This window comes from Myotis daubentonii, chromosome 13 (assembly GCF_963259705.1).
Source record: "Myotis daubentonii chromosome 13, mMyoDau2.1, whole genome shotgun sequence".
NCBI lineage: Eukaryota > Metazoa > Chordata > Mammalia > Chiroptera > Vespertilionidae > Myotis > Myotis daubentonii.
Genome location: NC_081852.1, coordinates 8,374,934 through 8,395,021, shown reverse-complemented (window position 1 = coordinate 8,395,021; position 20,088 = coordinate 8,374,934). Strand labels below are relative to the sequence as shown.

The 20,088-nt window shown below is 40.2% G+C and overlaps 1 protein-coding gene across 8 annotated transcripts in view; it reads right to left on the bottom strand.

The window, feature by feature from the left end:
• Positions 1-20,088, bottom strand: part of MARCHF8 (membrane associated ring-CH-type finger 8) — a 147,564-nt gene that overhangs the window by 23,192 nt on the left and 104,284 nt on the right. For all 8 annotated transcript variants that reach the window (XM_059662129.1, XM_059662127.1, XM_059662126.1 and 5 more), the window contains one exon: positions 15,266-15,316. In XM_059662129.1, coding sequence (XP_059518112.1) covers positions 15,266-15,316 — 51 coding nt within the window. The remainder of the gene's footprint in view (positions 1-15,265; positions 15,317-20,088) is intronic.

Here is a 20,088-nt window from a genome sequence, read left to right as displayed (position 1 = left end):
AATTAAAATTAATATGGGAAATTGTGCCTCCAAGACTGGGAGAGTTCCAGCCCCAAATAATACTCCTGCAGATATACAGTAAATAGGAAGCCTTTACTTGCAAGTACTTACAGAAATGGGAAGATTTATAGAGGGATTTTCAATCCCAGCAACAACACAGCGCCGGTAACTAACTATTACGCAGCCAGCTCTGGGCAGTGAACTTCCACTGGACAGAGAGGCCCTATAGCCTCAGAGGCCAACCCCAGAACACTGCCACCCAGAGGCTGACCCACAAACTGACTCTTTGCCAAACACAAAATAAGGCAGTCTGGGAAACAAATACGGCCTGCTTTACAATAAGGACTGTAGTTTACAACACAGAGGAACAGTGTATCTCAGGGAAACTATACACTCTCCTGAATACCTGGCAGGTCTAAGGCGAGCCACGCTGAAGAACAGAAGAACCGAAGGACCTTCACTACTGCAATTTTTTTTTTCTTTTTTCAACTTTTAACTAAGAAACCAATTTTTTCTTCTTCTTTTTTTTCTTTTTTTTTCTTCTTTTTCCATCACCTGATTTTACCCTTTTAATTACTACCTTCTTATTTTTAACCAGTATTATTACTGCTAACATTTTACCATTTTTTAAAGTGCCATTTTATTTTCTCTTTATTTTATTTTGGGATTAGTGTTCTCCATTCTATTTTCATCGTTATATTATTGGTTGTTTCTAGTTTGCATTCATCTCCAGGGAGCTGTTGCTGGAATTTGTTGGGATTAGTGGTGGTTCTATAGGAGTATTCTCCTCATATAAAAAGTCTCTTCCCCTCTTCCACTTCATTCTCTCTTTTCGCTCTTTTTTTTCTTTTCTTTTCTTTTCTCGCTTTTATTTTTCCCCCTCCTTTTCCCCAATTTCATTTTTGCACTCCTTTTTTTTGGTCCCTACTTTTCTTTTCTTTTTTCTCTTTTATCTTTTTCTCTTCCTTCTTCCTTATCCCCTAATTCTCTTAATTCAGGTGGTCACCTTTATTTGGGGTTATTAATATCGTGAATATATTTGGGTACAGTGCCTGGTACGTGGTGCCTTGTTGTGTTGTATTTTGTGCCTTTAAATCAACGCAGCAGATCCAAGCAACAGCAACCTCCTGAGCACCACACCCTCTGCTGAGGAACAGCAGCTGTACGTGAAACCTCGCCCCACCAGCCAGAAGAGCAACCACAGCTGTGAACAGCACCCACCAGAGGAGCTGCTGCCAACTGAAGAGCAGCTGCTACTGCAACCGCCCGAAGAGCAACCACAGACCAAGGAATCACTGCCACCCAGGGAGCAGCCACTGAATGACTCAACGTCTAGATATGTCAGTGAGATCAAACATGGGTAGACAAAGAAACCCCCAAAGGAAAGAGAAGGAGGACTCTCCAGAAAAGCAGCTAAGTAATACAGAGGCATGCAACATGACAAAAAAAGAATTCAGAATAAGGGTCCTAGAGTGCATAAACCGGATGGAGGGAAAAATCGACAACCTCTGCAAGAAGCAAGAAGAAACAGATGAAAAAAATCAATAACATATGGAAGAAGCTAGAACACATGAAAAAATCAACAACTTAAGTAAGACACAAGAAGAAATGAAGAGTGATATAGCTGCAATGAAAAACACCATTGAAAGTATCAACAGTAGACTAGGAGAAGCGGAAGACCGAATTAGTGAATTAGAAGACAAGGAAGCAAAACACACCCAAAATGTACTGCAATTGGAGAAAAAAATTAAAATACAGGAGGAGAGACTAAGGGAACTTTGGGACAACGTGAAACGAAACAACATACGAATAACAGGGGTACCAGAACAACAGAAAGATGAACAAGGATTAGAAAACCTATTCGAAGAAATAATATCAGAAAACTTCCCTGAGGTGGGGAAGAAAAAAGTCACACAAGCCCAGAGAGTCCCAAACAAGGTGAACCCGAAAAGACCCACACCAAGACACATCATAATTACCATGGCAAATGTTCAGGACAAAGAGAGAATCTTACAGGCTGCAAGAGAGAGACGGAAAGTTACATACAAGGGATCTCCCATTAGATTGTCAAATGATTTCTCAACAGAAACACATCAAGCCAGAAAAGAATGGACAGAAATTTACAAAGTGATGCAAAGCAAAGGACTGAATCCAAGAATACTCTATCCAGCAAGGCTATCATTCAAACTTGAAGGGGAAATAAGAAGCTTCACAGACAAAAAAAGGCTAAGGGAGTTTATCATCACCAAGCCAGCAATGCAAGGAATGCTAAAGGGACTGGTATAAAAAGAAGAAATAAAAAGCTCAGAAAGAAAACAGCCACACAAAAAAAGAAATGGCTACAAACAAATACCTTTCAATAATAACTTTAAACGTAAATGGACTAAATGCTCCAACCAAAAGACATCGAGTGGCTGAATGGATAAAAAAACATGACCCATACATCTGCTGTCTACAAGAGACCCACCTCATTAGAAGGGACTCACACAGACTGAAAGTGAAAGGATGGAAAAATATCTTTCAGGCAAATGGAAAGGAAAAGAAAGCTGGGGTAGCAATACTTATATCAGACAAAATAGACCTCAAAGTGAAGGCCATAGCAAGAGATAAGGAAGGCCACTTCATAATACTAAAGGGATCAATACAACAAGAAGATATAACCCTGGTAAACATATATGCACCCAATGCAGGAGCACCCAAATTCATAAAAAACTCCTGGAAGATATCAAAGGAGAGATCGACAACAATACAATCATAGTAGGGGACTTTAATACACCACTGACAGCACTGGATAAGTCCTCTAGACAAACAATCAGCAAAGATACAGCAATCCTAAATGACTCACTAGATCAGATGGACTTAATAGACATCTTCAGAACACTTCACCCCAATGCCACGGAATGTACATTCTACTCAAGTGCTCATAACACATATTCAAAAATAGACCATATATTGGGTCACAAGCAAAGTATCCCCAAATTCAAGAAGATTGAAATCATAAAAAGCGTCTTCGCAGACCATGATGGCATAATATTAGAAATAAACTACAATAAAAACAACTCAAAATACTCAAACACCTGGAAGCTGAATAGCATGCTATTAAATATTGATTGGGTTATCAATGAGATCAAAGAAGAAATTAAAAACATCCTGGAAACTAATGACAATGAAAACACAACAATTCAAAACCTATGGGACACAATGAAAGCAGTCCTGAGAGGGAAGTTTATAGCTCTACAGGCCTATCTCAAAAAAACAAGAAAAAATGGTAGTAAATCATCTAACTCTACAACTCAAAGAATTAGAAAGAGAGCAACAAGAAAACCCCAGAGTGAGCAGAAGGAAGGAGATAATAAAGATTAGAGCAGAAATAAATGACATGGAGACCAAAAAAACAATACAGAAAATCAATGAAACCAAGGGGTGGTTCTTTGAAAGGATAAACAAGATTGAAAACCTCTAGGCAGACTCACCAAGAAGCAAAGAGAGAGGACCCAAATAAACAAAATCAGAAACAATAGAGGCGAAATAACAACAGACCCCACAGAAATACAAGTGATTGTTAAAAAATACTATGGACAGCTCTACTCCAACAAACTAGACAACATGGAGGAAATGGACAAATTCCTAGAAAAATACAACATTCCAAAACACAATCAGGAAGAATCTAAAAATCTCAACAGGCCAATAACTATGGAAGAAATTGAAGCAGTCATCAAAAAGCTTCCATCAAACAAAAGCCGAGGACCAGACAGCTTCACAGGGGAGTTTTACCAAACATTCAAGGAAGAACTAAAACCTATCCTACTCAGACTATTACAAAAAATCTAAGAGGAAGGAACACTTCCAAGCTCATTCTATGAAGCCAGCATCACCCTAATACCAAAACCAGGTAAAGACAACACAATGAAAGAGAATTACAGGCCAATATCCCTCATGAACATAGATGCCAAAATCCTCAACAAAATCTTAGCAAATCGGATCCAGCAGTACATCAGAAAGATCATACACCATGACCAAGTAGGATTTATCCCAGGGATGCAAGGATGGTACAATATCCGCAAATCAATAAACGTGATACATCACATAAACAAGTTGAAAGAAAAATACCACATGGTCATATCAATTGATGCAGAAAAAGCATTTGACAAAATTCAACACCCATTTTTGATAAAAACTCTCAGTAAGGCGGGAGTAGAAGGATCATACCTCAACATAATAAAAGCCATATATGACAAACCCACAGCCAACATCATACTCAATGGACAAAAACTAACACCATTTCCCCTAAGAACAGGAACAAGACAGGGATGCCCACTCTCACCACTCCTGTTCAACATAGTACTGGAATTTAAGCCTTTGCAATTAGGCAAGAAGAAGAAATAAAAGGCATCCAAATTGGAAAAGAGGAAGTAAAACTGTCCTTATTTGCAGACAACATGATATTATACATACAAAACCCTAGAGACTCCATCAAAAAGCTACTAGACTTAATACATGAATTTGGCAATGTAGCAGGATACAAAATTAACCCCAAGAAATCTGAGGCACTTCTATACACCAATAGTGAACTTTCAGAAAGAGAGATTATAAAAACAATCCCGTTTACCATCGCACCAAAAAAATTAAGCTACCTAGGAATAAACTTAACTAAAGAGGTAAAAGACCTCTACTCAGAAAACTACAGGACGTTGAAAAAAGATATAGAGGAAGACATAAACAGATGGAAGAACATACCATGTTCTTGGATTGGTAGAATCAACATCATTAAAATGTCCATACTACCCAAAGCAATCTATAAATTCAACGCACTTCCCATTAAAATACCAACGGCATACTTCAGAGATCTAGAACGAACTCTCCAAAAATTCATCTGGAATAAAAAAAGAGCCCGAATAGCTGCAGCAATCCTGAAAAAGAACAAGGTAGGTGGGATCTCAATACCAGATATCAAGTTGTATTACAAAGCCACTGTTCTCAAAACTGCCTGGTACTGGCACAAGAATAGGCATATAGATTAATGGAATAGAATAGAGAGCCCAGAAATTGGCCCGAACCAATATGCTCAATCAATATTTGACAAAGGAGGCAAGAACATACAATGGAGCCAAGATAGTCTCTTCAATAAATGGTGTTGGGAAACTTCGACAGATAGATATATGCAAGAAAATGAAACTAGACCACCAACTCAAACCATACACAAAAATAAACTCAAAATAGATAAAGGACTTAAATGTACGACAGGAAACCATAAAAATTCTGGAAGAATCCAAAGGCAACAAAATCTCAGACATATGCCAAAGCAATTTCTTCACTGATACAGCTCCTAGGGCACTTGAAAATAAAGAAAAAATGAACAAATGGGACTGCATCAAAATAAAAAGCTTCTGCACAGCAAAAGAAACCATCAACAAAACAACAAGAAAACCCACTGTGTGGGAAACCATATTTGCCAATGACATATCTGATAAGGGCCTAATCTCCAAAATTTATAGGGAACTCATACAACTTAACAAAAGGAAGATAAACAATCCAATCAAAAACTGGGCAAAGGATCTAAATAGACACCTTTCAAAAGAGGACATTCAGAAAGCCAAGAGACATATGAAAACATGCTCAAAGTCACTAATCATCAGAGAGATGCAAATCAAAACAACAATGAGGTACCATCTCACACCTGTCAGACTGGCTATCATCAACAAACGACAAGTGCTGGAGAGGATGTGGAGAAAAAGGAACACTTGTGCACTGCTGGTGGGAATGCAGACTGGTGCAGCCACTATGGAAGACAGTATGCAGTTTCCTCAAAAAACTACAAATGGAACTCCCATTTGACCCTGTGATCCCACTTCTAGGAATATATCCCAAGAAACCAGAAACACCAATCAGAAAGGATATATGCACCCGTATGTTCATAGCAGCACAGTTCACCATAGCTAAGATCTGGAAACAACCTAAGTGCCCATCAGTAGATGAATGGATTAGAAAACTGTGGTACATCTACACAATGGAATACTATGCTGCTCTAAAAAGGAAGGAACTCTTACCATTTGCAATGGCATGGATGGAACTGGAGAGCATTATGCTAAGTGAAATAAGCCAGTCAATGAAGGAAAAATACCACATGATCTCACTCATTCATGGATAATAGAGACCATTATAAACTTTTGAACAATAATAGATACAGAGGCAGAGCTGCCTCAAACAGATTGTCAAACTGCAGCGGGAAGGCCAGGGAGGGTTGGGGGGCAGGAGGTAGGGGGGTAAGAGATCAACTAGAGGACTTGTATGCATGCATATAAGCATAACCAATGGAGATAAGACACTGGGGGATAGGGGAGGCTAGGGGACTACCTAGGGCGGGGGAAAAATGGACACATATGTAATACCCTTTGTAATACTTTAAGCAATATATATAAAAAAATAAAACCAATTTCAAAAACGAAAAAAAAAAAAAAAGAAATGGGAAGATTTAACTAGAAATGCTATCAACTTAAGATGGCCAAAATGGAAACCTTTTTTTTGTGTGTGTGGAAAGTATCGCATATGTACCCTCTTCCCTCCCCCGCCCCACAGACCCCCTCCAGCCTGCCCCCACCCCAGGTCTTCGCCACCCTATTACCTCTGTCCGTGGGTTATGCATATATGCATACAAATTCTAATTTAACTGTTAGTACATGTGATCTTGGCTATTCTGACCTATTCCAGTTAAGATACCTACTGGTTTCTGGGAACAAAAAGCAACAGAATTACTATATATGGTTCCTGGAAAACACCTATTGAGGATCTGTTTTTATTGTAGAAAGCCAGGTCACCTTAAGAAGGGTTACAGAAAACTGATATGAAATTTAGAAAGATAAAAGAGACAGAAGCAAGCACACGGTTGCTGAGAACTATCAGAGGCTCAAATAAATCCATGAAAATTATTACAGGTTTGGATGTTTCTTATGTCAACAGCAGAAATGAACAATAACATAAAAATAGTTGGGGACTTGAATACTCCATTTACCTCAATGACTAGATCATTCAGACAGATAATTAATTAATATGGAAATAATGGCCTTAAATGCCACATTATTCCATATGGACTTAATAGACATTTTTAGAACATTTCATCTCCAAACTGCAGATTATACATTCTTCAAGTGCATGCCCATGAAAGATTTTCAGGACAGACCACATATTAGGCCACAAAACAAGCCTCAATAAATCAAGAAGATTAAAATTACATCAAGCATATTTTCTGATCACAATGGTATGAAACTAGAAATCAACTATGGGAAGAAATTTAGAAAAACACAAATATATGGAGACTAAACAATATGCTACTAAATAACCAATGGATCAAAGAGGAAATCAAAACTACCTTGAGACAAATAAAAATAAACTACTTTGTAAAATTTATGGGATGCAGCAAAGCCATTTTTAAGAAGTAAGTTCATACCTCTGCAGGCCTACCTCAAGAAGTAGGAAAAATTCCAATTAAACAATCTAAATTTACACATACAGGAACTAGAAAAAGAAAAAATGTTCTGCACAAAAGAGGAAGCCATCAACAGAAGAAGCCATAAACAAAATGGAAAGACGACTACTGAATGGGAGTATATATTTGCAAATAATATGTCAGATAAGGGGTTGATATCCAAAATACATAAGAAACTCATAGAATTCAATTACAAAAACACACAAAACAAACAAAAACCATCCAATCAAAACATGGCAGGGCCCTGGCAGGTGTGGCTTAGTTGATTGAGCATCCTCCTGATTCCCGGTCAGGGCATATGCCCAGGTTGCAGGCTTGATCCCCAATAGGGAGAGTGCAGAATGCAGCTGAGAGCAGTTCTGCTCTTACATCTGTATATATTGTACAACTGAAACTACGATTAGAATGTATACTCAATATACTTAAATGAAAAAAATAGTGTCCCCCAAAATGTATACACATTTTGAATGATTATAAAGTCAGTGTTTATTAACATTCTGTTCATTTTCAAAATTTAAAAGAATCTACAGAAATGATTAATTTTTTTGTCAATGCCTGTTTTAAAACTGATGACCGTTCTGGTCTAGGCACTGCTGATAACACAAAGCAATGGAGTCACAAACATCAAGAATCATTTTGTTCTTGCTGTTGCAAATGGTAAGAATTCCTTCTTTTTTACAGCAGCATAGTATTCCATCGTGTAGATGTACCACAGTTTTCTAATCCATTCATCTGCTGATGGGCACTTAGGCTGTTTCCAGATCTTAGCTATGGTGAATTGTGCTGCTATGAACACAGGGGTGTATATATCCTTTCTGATTGGTGTTTCTGGTTTCTTGGGATATATTCCTAGAAGTGGGATCACTGGGTCAAATGGGAGTTCCATTTTTAACTTTTTGAGGAAACTCCATACTGTCTTCCATAGTGGCTGCACCAGTCTGAATTTCCACCAGCAGTGCATGAGTGTTCCCTTTTCTCTGCATCCTCTCCAGCACTTTTCGTTTGTTCATTTGTTGATGATAGCCATTCTGACAGGTGTGAGATAATACCTCATTGTTGTTTTGATTTGCATCTCTCGGATGTTTAGTGACTTGAGCATGTTTTCATGTGTCTCTTGGCTTTCTGAATGTCCTCTTTTGAAAAGTGTCTATTTAGGTCCTTTGCCCATTTTTTGATTGGATTGTTTATCTTCCATTTGTTAAGTTGTATGAGTTCCCTATCAATGTTGGAGATTAAACCCTTATCAGTGATAACATTGGTAAATATGTTCTCCCATGCAGTGGGCTTTCTTGTTGTTTTGTTGATGGTTTCTTTTGCTGTGCAGAAGCTTTTTATTTTGATGTAGTCCCATTTGTTTATTTTCTCTTTAGTTTCCAATGCTCTAGTAGCTATATCAGTGAAGAAATTGCTTCGGCATGTCTGAGATTTTGTTGCCTTTGGATTCCTCTAGTATTTTTACGGTTTCCCATCTTACATTTAAGTCCTTTATCCATTTTGAGTTTATTTTTGTGTATGGTGTAAGTTGGTGGTCTTGTTTCATTTTTTTTTTTGCATGTATCTGTCCAATTTTCCCAACACCATTTATTGAAGAGACTGTCTTGACTCCATTGTATGTTTGTGGCTCCTCTGTCAAATATTAATTGAGCATATTGGTTTGGGTCGATTTCTGGGTTCTCTATTCTATTCCATTGATCTATATGTCTGTTCTTGTGCCAGTACCAGGAAGTTTTGAGAACAGTGGCTTTGTAATACAGCTTGATATCTGATATTGAGATCCCACTTACTTTGTTCTTCTCAGGATTGCTGCAGCTATTCGGGGTCTTTTTATATTCCAGATGAATTTTTGGAGAGTTCGTTCTAGGTCTGTGAAATATGCCTTTGGTATTTTAATGGGAAGTGCATTGAATTTATAGATTGCTTTGGGTAGTATGGACATTTTAATGATGTTGATTCTACCAATCCATGAACATGGTATGTTCTTCCATCTGTTTATGTCTTCCTCTATCTCTTTTTTCAGTGTCCTGTAGTTTTCTGAGTAGAGGTCTTTTACCTCTTTAGTTAAGTTTATTCCTAGGTATCTTAATATGTTTGGTGCGATGGTAAATGGGATTGCTTTTGTAGTCTCTCTTTCTCATTATGCTAAGTGAAATAAGCCAGTCAATTAAAGAAAAATACCACATGATCTCACTCATTTATGGATAATAAAGACCATTATAAACTGATGAACAAAAATAGATACAGAGGCAGAGCAGCATCGAACAGACTGTCAAACTACAGCAAGAAAGCCGGGGAGGTTTGGGGGGGTGAGATAAGAGATCAACCGAAGGACTTGTATGCATGCATATAAGCATAACCGATGGACACAAGACACTGGGGGGTAGAGGAGGCCAGGGGAAGGTCAAAGGGGGGAAAAAAAGGAGACATAAGTAATAGTCTTTGTAATATTTTAAGCAATAAAACAAAATTTAAAAGAAGAATCATTTTGTTCAGTATTTGTGTGCCCTCAATTCATCCACTGTTGCTAGTTTTGTGCTGCAAACTTTATCTTTCATGTATCCTCATAAAAAATGTCTAGTGACATTTTAGGATAAATTTTATTTGTTCGAAGCTTAGTCTGGCTTCACCCATTATTTCAAGTCAGTTAAACCTGACAAGGAGTGAAAATTAAGTTAGTTATCAGCTGTTCAAGGGTATACACACCTTTTTGGGACACCCTAAATATATAAAATGGATTTCTTATAGACAAAATAAAAACTTTAATTAAAAAAAAGAGTTTAGGGGACCAGATCATCTTAGATTTGGCACATCACTCTAAATGCAATGAGAAGCCACTGAAGGCTTAAAAAGAGAAGCATTACAGTCCTATTTACCTGGTTGCTAGGTGGACGACTTGGGAGGTGGCAAAAATGTAGAAGATTCTTGGGAAGCTACTGCAGTAGTTGAGGAGGCTTGGACCCAGAAGGTGAAAATGCCAATGAAGAGGAACAGGGGCTGGGCATAGAGCCTTCCACAACCCCATGCAAACATGCACTCAACAAGCATGTGCCGAGAACCTCCAGGGCTAGACTCTCTCCTTGACTCTAAAGATTTAGGGGTAAACAACACAAGTCCATGCGCATGGACCATACATGTCTCTCTGTGTGTGTGTGTGTGTGTGTGTGTGTGGGAACAACAGAAAAAAATAAAATACGAAATGTTGACGAGGGGGACCACTCAGGTGGTTAGGATGGGCAACCAGGAAGAGGTGACAAATTTCACGAAACCTTGCACTTATAACAGAGGCTCAGTACACGATATCCACTAACATCATTATCATTAGTACAAAACAAAGTACTGTGTGATTTTGTTTTGGGTGAAGACTCTGCCATCAAAATAGCTTAAATGTCCCAATATTCTTCCTTTATTACTCTCTAAGAGGACCACCACAACCTGGATACCATTTTTTTTTTTATTTACTAGAGGCCCGATGCATGAAAATTCTTGCCCTCAGCCCGGCCTGCACCCTCTCACAATCCGGGATCCCTCAGGTAAGGTCCCTAGGCCAGGGCCTATCGGGGCTTTCCTTCCCCTGGCTGCAGGCAGCTGGCCCCACCACCACCACTGCCACTGCCTGCCATCTGTGCAGTGCTACCCTCCCCACCCCAGCCCCCCACCACTGGTGGCCTCCCTCTACAGGCAACAGGTGTGGGGTGCAATGGCTTGGCTGGGCCTCCCTCTGCGGGGCGATCATTGGCCGCCACACACCTGCCACAGAGTCGCTGCCTCCAGTGACCCTGGGCCTCCCTCTCTCTTTGCTGGGGGGTGGGGCCAGCCCTGTGAGGGGCCGTCTGCCTACCTGATCGCCCCTAACCACTCACCTGCCTACCTGATTGCCCCTAACCACTCTCCTGCCTACCTGATCACCCCTAACCACTTGCCTGCCTACCTGTTCACCCCTAACTGCTTGCATGGGGGCGGGGCCAGCCCTGCAAGGGGCTGTTTGCCTACCTGATCACCCCTAACCACTCACCTGCCTACCTGATCACCCCTAACTCCTGGTCTGCCTACCTGATCACCCCTAACCATTCTGCCTGCCTGCCTGATAGCCCCTAACCACTTGCTTGGGGGCGAGGCCAGCCCGGCAAGGGGCCATGGTGGTTTTGGTCTCTGGTCATTCAGGTCATTACGCTTATGGTGACTGGCCTTTTAATATACAGGATTTTTAATGAATTTATTAGTGACATTAGTTAATAAAATTATATAGGTTTCAAGTATAAAATTTTATAATACATCTGTATACTGTATTATGTGTTCACCCCTCCAAGTCAAGTCTCCATCACCATTTATCTCCCCCATACTCTCTTCTGAATCTCACTACCCCCTTTCCCTCTGGTAATCACCTTACTATTATTGTCAGTGTCTATGAGTTTGGTTGTGTGTGTGTTTTCTGCTTAATTCCTTCACCCTTTTCATCCAACCCCACAAACCCCTCAGCTGTCAGCCTGCTCTCTGTATCTATGAATCTACTTCTATTTTGTTTGTTAGTTTATTTTGTTCATTAGATTCTATATATAAGTGAAATCATATGGTATTTGTCTTTCTCTGACTGGCTTATTTCACTGAGTATAATACTTTCTAGGTCAATCCTTGCTGTCGGAAAAGGTAAGATCTCCTTCTATTTTTATGGCTGAGTAGTATTCTATTGTGTAAACGCACTACAGCTTTTTTATTCACTCCTCTACTGTTGGACACTTGGGCTGCTTCTAAATCTTGGCTATTTTAAATAATGCTGCAATGAATATAGGGGTGCATGTATTCTTTCAAATTAGTGTTTTGGGTCTCTTTGGATAGATTTCTAGAAGTGGAATCACTGGGTCATAAGGCAGTTCCATTTTTAAAAAATATATTTTTATTGATTTCAGAGAGGAAGGGAAAGGGAGAGAGAGATAGAAACATCAATGATAACAGAGAATCATTGATTGAGCTGAAAACCCAGGCATGTGCCCCAATAGAGAATCGAACCATGACCTCCTGGTTCATAGGTCAACACTCAAACACTGAGCTACACAGCCAGGGCAAGGCAGTTACATTTTTAATTTTTTTAGGAAATTCCATAAGATTTTCCACAGTGGCTGCATCAATCTGCATTTCCATTATCAGTGAATGAAAGTTCACTTTTCTCCACATCTTTGCCAACACTGTTTGTTGATTTCTTGATGACAGCTTTCTGACAAGGTGATATCTATTGTAGTTATAATTTACATTTCTCTGATGTCAGACAATCTGAATAAACCAATTACAACTAATGAAATTGAAGTAATAATCACAAAACTCCCAACAAACAAAAGTCCTCAATTGGATAGCTTTACAAGTCAATTTTACCAAACATTCAAAGAAGAACTAACATTTATCACCCTCAAACTAGTCCAAAAAATTCAAGAGGAGGAAAGACTCCCAAGTTCATTTTACAAGGCCAACATTATCCTAATTCTAAAACTAGATAAAGACACTATAAAGAAAGAACATTAGAGGCCAATATCCCTGATGAATATAGATGCTAAAATCCTCAACAAAATATTAGCAAACCGAATCCAGCAATATACTGAAAAGATCATACACCATGATCAAGGATGCAAGATTGGTACAATATCCGCAAATTAATAAATGTGATACATCACAAACAAAATGAATGATAAAAATCACATGATCATATCAATAGAGGCAGAAAAAGCATCAGATAAAACCCAGCACCCATTTACAATAGAAACTCTCAGTAAAGTGGGGATAGAGGGAATATACCTCACAGATATGGCAAACCCACAGGCAACATCATATTCAATGAGCAAAAACTAAAAGCATTTCCCTTATGATCTGGAACAAGACAGAGATGCCCTCATCCACCACTGTTATTCAACACAGTTCAGAAGTCTACTAGAAGTCCCAGCCACAGCAATCAGAAAAGAAGAACGAAAAGGCATCCAAATTCAAAGTAAGAAGTAAAATGTAATTATTTGCAGATGACATGTTACTGTATATAGAGAACCCTAAAGGTTCTGCACAAAAATACTAGAACCGATAAATGAATTCACTAAAATAGCAGGTACAAAATAAATATCTAGAAATGCCAACAAACAGATATGTTTATAAATCAATAGTGAACAAACAGAAAGGAAAACTAAAAAAAAATCCCATTTACTACTGCATCAAAAAATAGGAATAAATTTAACCAAGAATGTAAAAGTTCTGTACTCAGAAAATTGTAAGACACTGAAGAAAGAAATTGAAGAAGATACAAATAAGTGGAAGCACACACTGTATTCATGGATAGGAAGAACTAACATTAAAATGTCCATACTGCCCAAAGAAGTCTATAGATTCAACACAAGCCCTCCCTACATAGATACCAATGGCACATTTCACAGAACTGTGAAGGATAAAATAGTCATCAGTAATAAAGTAATAGCTACCATTAAGAACTATCCTTAATCAACCTAAGATCACCAGGGGTCAACAAGGTTTAACAAGAGTCAGTTTACTGACTCACTGCAGGGAGAGAGCTGCCCCATGGCTCCTTGCAAACATTATCCCTGAGACTCACAGCAAACCTGAAGGTTGTATTATTCCCCAATTTTACTCATTGGGAAACTAAAGCTCCAAGAAAGGTTCTTCCTCAAAGTCTCATGGCTAGTAAATCCCTGTCCATCTAACCCCCAAGCCCTCACAGTGCAACACAGAATCCCTCTACCCCAGGCCCCTGCAAGCCCATAAAATGTTCCTAAGAAACTGTAAGCCAGTGGCTCACAAACTTTTCTTCTGGCCAGTGAGAAGTGAGCAGCCAGGCAGCCGGGCGGGGCTTCTGAGAAAGCTTTGCCTTCCTCCTGAAAAGGGTCACTCTCGGCTGCTACACCCTCCATCCTTCATCACTCATTCCTGCCAGGGCCACAGCCATGGTGCCTGGAGGCCCAGCTCCCACTTGAGACCACGAGGCGCTAGCCTGAGGTGCTAATGCGCTAAGGAAGGTGGCACAGAGAGAACAGAGAGTGTCTGGGTCTCAGCACCTCTGTTAGCAACATCTACCCAGACATCTTGTCATGGAACCACATAAATCTATAATTATTTAAGTCACCAGAGTTGGCTTTTTGTGACTATCAGTCAAATGCACTCCTAATTGAGGAGACAGATTCTCTGGTGACTCCCTGAGATTTCTTTCACCTGAAAGTAAATAATTTCTACTAGAAGAAACAGGGTTTTCTCCAATTAGTCACTGCCCCCACCACATGCTCAGAATTTGCCTCACTAGAAAAACGTAACTGCCACACACCTCCTTGTGTGGTCCCAGGGCAGATGAAAGAACTGTATCAGCAAGTTTATGTCTTTCATTCATTCCTTTCCTCCCTCCCTCCTTCCCTTCCCCCTTTTCTTCCCTTCCCCCTTCCCTTCCCCCTCCCCTCCCCCCTCCCCCCTTCCCCTCCTTCCTTCCTCTCCTCACCCAAGGATATTTTCCCATTGATTTTTAGAGTGTGTGGAAGACAGAGGGAAAGACAGAAAGAAATATCGATGTGAGAGAAACACATCAACTGGTTGCCCCCTGCACAAGCCTCAATCAGGGCCCAGGCTGGGGAGGAGCCTGCAACCAAGGTATGCGTCCTTGACCGGAATTGCACCCGGTACCCTTCGGTCCCCAGGCCAACACTATATCCACTGAGCCAAACCAGCTACAGCAAGTTTATGTCTTTAAGAGAAGAGTATAAACACATGCAAGTTAAGAAAATATAAAAATAACATATTTCAGTGGTACTCTACCTTAGAAATGCTACTTAAATGACTCATGGGATGTCCCAAAGTCTTCTCATTCTGCAAGAAAACCAAACAGGTGATTAAAATGTGCAAAGAACAAGTAATTGATCACAACAATGGTATTGACAAATCATTCCCTCAACTAGAAAAGATCAAGAACGTCCTCTCGGCCTCCTGCCTGAGGAAACTGGAAGGGCAGGAGACTTGCATTGAAATCATCTCTATTATAGCAAGTACCTCCACCATCCAGGGTCCCCACACACCTGGGCTGTTGGGGTTGAAAAAAAAAAAATCATTCCCTCAACTAGAATTTGCTGAACACAAACTACTATGTACCGGGTCACCTAATATATTATAAAGAATTTGGCAAAGATGAGTAAAACAATAGTCCCTGCCCTAAAGGAACTTAAGAAAAACCAAAAAACACCACCAGGAATTTGGAATTAACTGTGAAAATAAGAGGGCAGTAAATGAGATCAAGCCATTCAAGTGGAGGTTCTCCACGTTCAGTCACAAAGTCTTACATCAGTTTCTTCCTCAATGCCTCTCAATCTCATCTTCATTTCCATTGTCAAAGCCTTAGTTTAGGTCTCTTCATTTCTCACTTGGAATTCTTGAAGAACTTCCTAACTGGCCTTTCTGCTTTTAAGTTGACCTTCCTAAGACATATTGCTATGGACGGAATTGCGTCTCCCCACATTCATATGTTGAAGTCCTAACCCCCAGCGCTCAGAATGTGACTATATGTGAAAATGGGGCCTTTAAAGGAGTAATTACATTAAAATGAGGTCAGCTTATTAGGGTGGACCCTGATCCAATATGAATGGTGTCCTTTTAAGAAGAGGTAATTAGGACCAGATACACATGGAGGGAACACCATGTGAGGACACAGGGAAAGACAGCCACGTACAAGCCAAGGACAGGCCTCAGAAGGAGGCAAACCTGCTAACACTTTGATCTCAGACGTTTAGTCTGCACATTGTGACAAAAGTCCTATTGTTTAAGCCACCCTGTCTGTGCTAGTTGGCTATGGCAGCCCTAAAAATGAATACGACAATCTTCCACACTATAACTTTCTTTAAAAATGAGTATTCCAAGTGTAAATCTGACTTTTAAAAGTAAGAAAGTAACTTTTCCTGAATCCACTTACCCTTGTTCTAAACCCAAATGAGGAGGGAAAAAGACTATAGCAAATGGAAGAGATATGATAGTTCTTGTATTCTTAAGAGCATCAATTCTCTACTTAGGTAGCATGGTATGCAATTACCTGGGGAGGACCAGAGAAGGTTGAGATGTGATTAGCAGATAAAATTCTTTAGTCAGTCAGAGATACAAAGGAGCTAGTAGATCATTTAAAAAGTCCTTGAGGAAGAGTTGATTCCATTCCACCATGGCTCTCCTTAAAGAGATCAAGCCATCAATAAAAGTTTTAACTTTCTCCTTCCCCCTCAACCCACAAATTACAGACTGCCTTGACTTTGGTACACTTGGCTTTTGAACATTCACTATCCCTAACATGCTGATGAAGAGGCATTTCAGCATCTCCCAAGTGGCCTGCCGGCCAGCACTCACTCACTTTACCAATGCTGTCTTCTTTATCTTTACAGCAATGCATTTGTGCAATTTTTGGAATATTTTTGTTATATCCTCTACTTTATAAACCTGAGTGGAAACTGAAGCTTAGGTCTCTTAAGTGTAATATAATACAGACAATGCTATTAAGTGTTTAGTCTCAATGGAATATTTGTTGGTCTTAAGTTAGTCAATTAGACAATTATAAAGGAAAAGAACAAAATTACAAAGTATACTCAGAGTGTTGGCAATATGTTTCTGATGACTGTTTAAAAAAAAAACTTAATTAGGAATATGACAGAATCATCATATTCACACATTCACTCTTTGGGAATGGAAAGTCCCTCTGCCCACAGAACAGGTAAATCTATAACCATTTAAGTTTTATTCCTGAGTCAAGAATGTGTTACAGGCAAACACAGGGCACTGCTGTGAATCCAGGCTTAACAGCTCATCCACTGGGGATTTATTATTAAATTTTCATAATATACACCTTGGATTATCTGTATACAAAACCAATTATAATCACCATTACAAAAAATGGATAGTTTAAAACCAGTTAGAAACCTACAGAGAAGTTCTGAGGTATGAAGAAAAGCAATAATTCATTCTGACACTCATCATTCCATAAAGAAGGAATATTATGGTGGGGAGAGGACTAGCAGTTAAGCTAGATAACATTATAAATCCAGATTGAGAGCTAAAAGTTGCTCTTTGCCTTATGAACTTGGGGCATAAATTTAATGATGTAAGCCTTTATTCTGATTCCTTTGTTAGAACAATAAAATGCACTGGTAAAATCAAACAAATAACTAGCCCCAAAAGATGCAGATGTTTTAAAGCCTGAAGCCTATTGACATTTAGGATTGCTTCTCCACTGCTTGGTAGGAAATTAACAATTCATTTCCAACAGACTTTTCCCCCCTTAAATATTTCGACATTTGTTTGGACTTATTGACAAATCTAACACGCTCAAGACCATAACAGACCCATTTTTCAGCAAGAAAATCTCAGGATTCATTCAACTCAGTTACTCATTCATGCCATCCTATTTACTATGTGACTACCAAGTGCGAACAGCTGCATCAGTGACAGAATATGGACAAAAATCAATGTGGCTGCTGGGCCTGTTCCAAGGATGGCATTACCACAGAACCACTTCGAAAGAGTTTGGATGAGGCATGTCAACTAGGGAAAAGCTGAAGAATGACATGAAAAAGCACATCTATGAGTCATATCAGGGTAGAGGGGGTAACACCATTCTCTCCTACGGTCACACAGGCATGTTTCTGAATGAGAAGGCAAGTTTACCAACATCAATGTCAAGAACTGGAATTGGGCATTCCAAGGAGAACAAGAGCTCCCTTCCAGTTCAAGCTGCAAATAAGCTTCAATAACCAAGTAATAAAAAGCCTTGGCCAATTATTTTCATACTAGAGGCCCGTGCACTCTGGGGGGTCCCTCAGCCCAGCATGTGCCCTATCACAGTCCGGGAGCCCTCGGGGGATATCAGACTGATGGCTTAGGCCCGCTCCCTGCAGTCTGGCCTCCCTCTGCAGGAGGCAATAGGCGGGCCGATCGGGGAATGGTGTCAGCCAGTGAGCGGCTGGCCCCGGCCCCCCATCACCACTGCTGGTGGCCTCCCTCTGTGGGAGGTGACCAGCGGGGCGATCAGGGGACAGCACCGGCCAGCGAGCGGCCAGCCCTGCCCCCCCCCATTGTCTCTCCACCGCCACTGGTCGCCACTGCCCGCTCCATCACCGTCCCCGCCCTCTGCCTGCTGGCACCCGCCTTGGCTGGCCTGGCATCGCCCACTCACCAGCCCCACCCCCCACCGACCGGTCATTCTGCCATTTCATCGATTTGCATATTAGGCTTTTATTACACAGGATAATCTTTAATACGTTCAGTAACTGCTTAATGGGTCCCTCATTTTGTAACTCAGGGAGAGATGAAAGCCTCTGTTTCGCTTCTGGAAACAGAAACTGTTACCCTCCTTCCTCAGAGACAGCACCAGGCAACCCCATGCTGTGAGACACACACCTCCCTTGCTTGCTCGCATCCCCGTGTCTTTTTGGTTGGCTTTTTTCTACACTGACCATGAATGTTCCTTAGAACACAGCTCCATGCCCTCTTCTCATTTATTTTCTCCCTTAGACCGGTGCTTCTAAAACGCTGCAACTTGAATCAATGAGGGAAGTTACTAAAATGCAGACTGTGACTTGGTAGGTCGGAGGTGCACTGAGATTGCTCATTTCTAAGGAACTCCCAGGTGACTCCCATGCTGCTGGTTCCCAGCCCACACTTCACATGCAAGTTTCATTCCAAATCCTGGGCCAAAATAACGCATAAAGGCTATGACTCATTTTTAAAAAACTGAGGTATAAGTGAATATCAAGACTCATTTTTTAAAAAATAAATCATAAATCATGACTACTGTAAAACTAAATTTCTGTGTAAAAGATGATAGTGAACTCACCAGTGAGTCAATACAAATCAGAAGACAGACTGATATATAGATTGGGAAATACTAAGACTGAGGGTGTGAGAAAAGTTTTGTTAATGTAAGAAGTTACAAAATCACAAAGATGAAAATCAGATCTGTTGAAGAATAAAGGACATTTCACAATCCGGCCAGTCCTGTCGATGTTTTGCAAGTCCATGTGTGGCTCCAATACAATGTACTTTGGGGGCAAAGCTGAGACACAGAGCCCACAGAGAACAAACAAGTCCTGGAAACTAGAAGTCAAGAATTAACAAGAAGAAAATGAGGTGAGATGTCTAAGCAAGTTTCTGGGATTCTGCATAAAGGAGTCAAACAATAGAACTTCATGTAGGAATTTCCCTGAAACTCTGACCAGGACCAGTCATTAAAACAAAGCAAGACAAACAAACAAAAAGCCCCTATGTGTAACAGCCAATATTCATCCCACCAATAGAACTCCAACTTTGTTCTGAGCAGCAAAGGCCCAACTCAAAGTTCTCACTTTCTCACACTATTGCAGCTAAGGGTAAATGCATAAGAAGGTTCTCTGTAAAACAATTAGCCTCGGGGTTTTCTGGGGGGAATTTTGCTCTCCTGATACAGCTATTGCTCCTTGCTCCAGTATTCCTCCTTCCCTCGTTCACCTGGAATATAGATGTCACCCCAGGTAGAGGAGTTACCTTGAGGCCAGAAGAAGTATGCACCAGAAGTCTCCAACGTTTTGGTCTCAGGAATCACTTACAATGTAAAAAATTGGGGACTGCCAAAACCT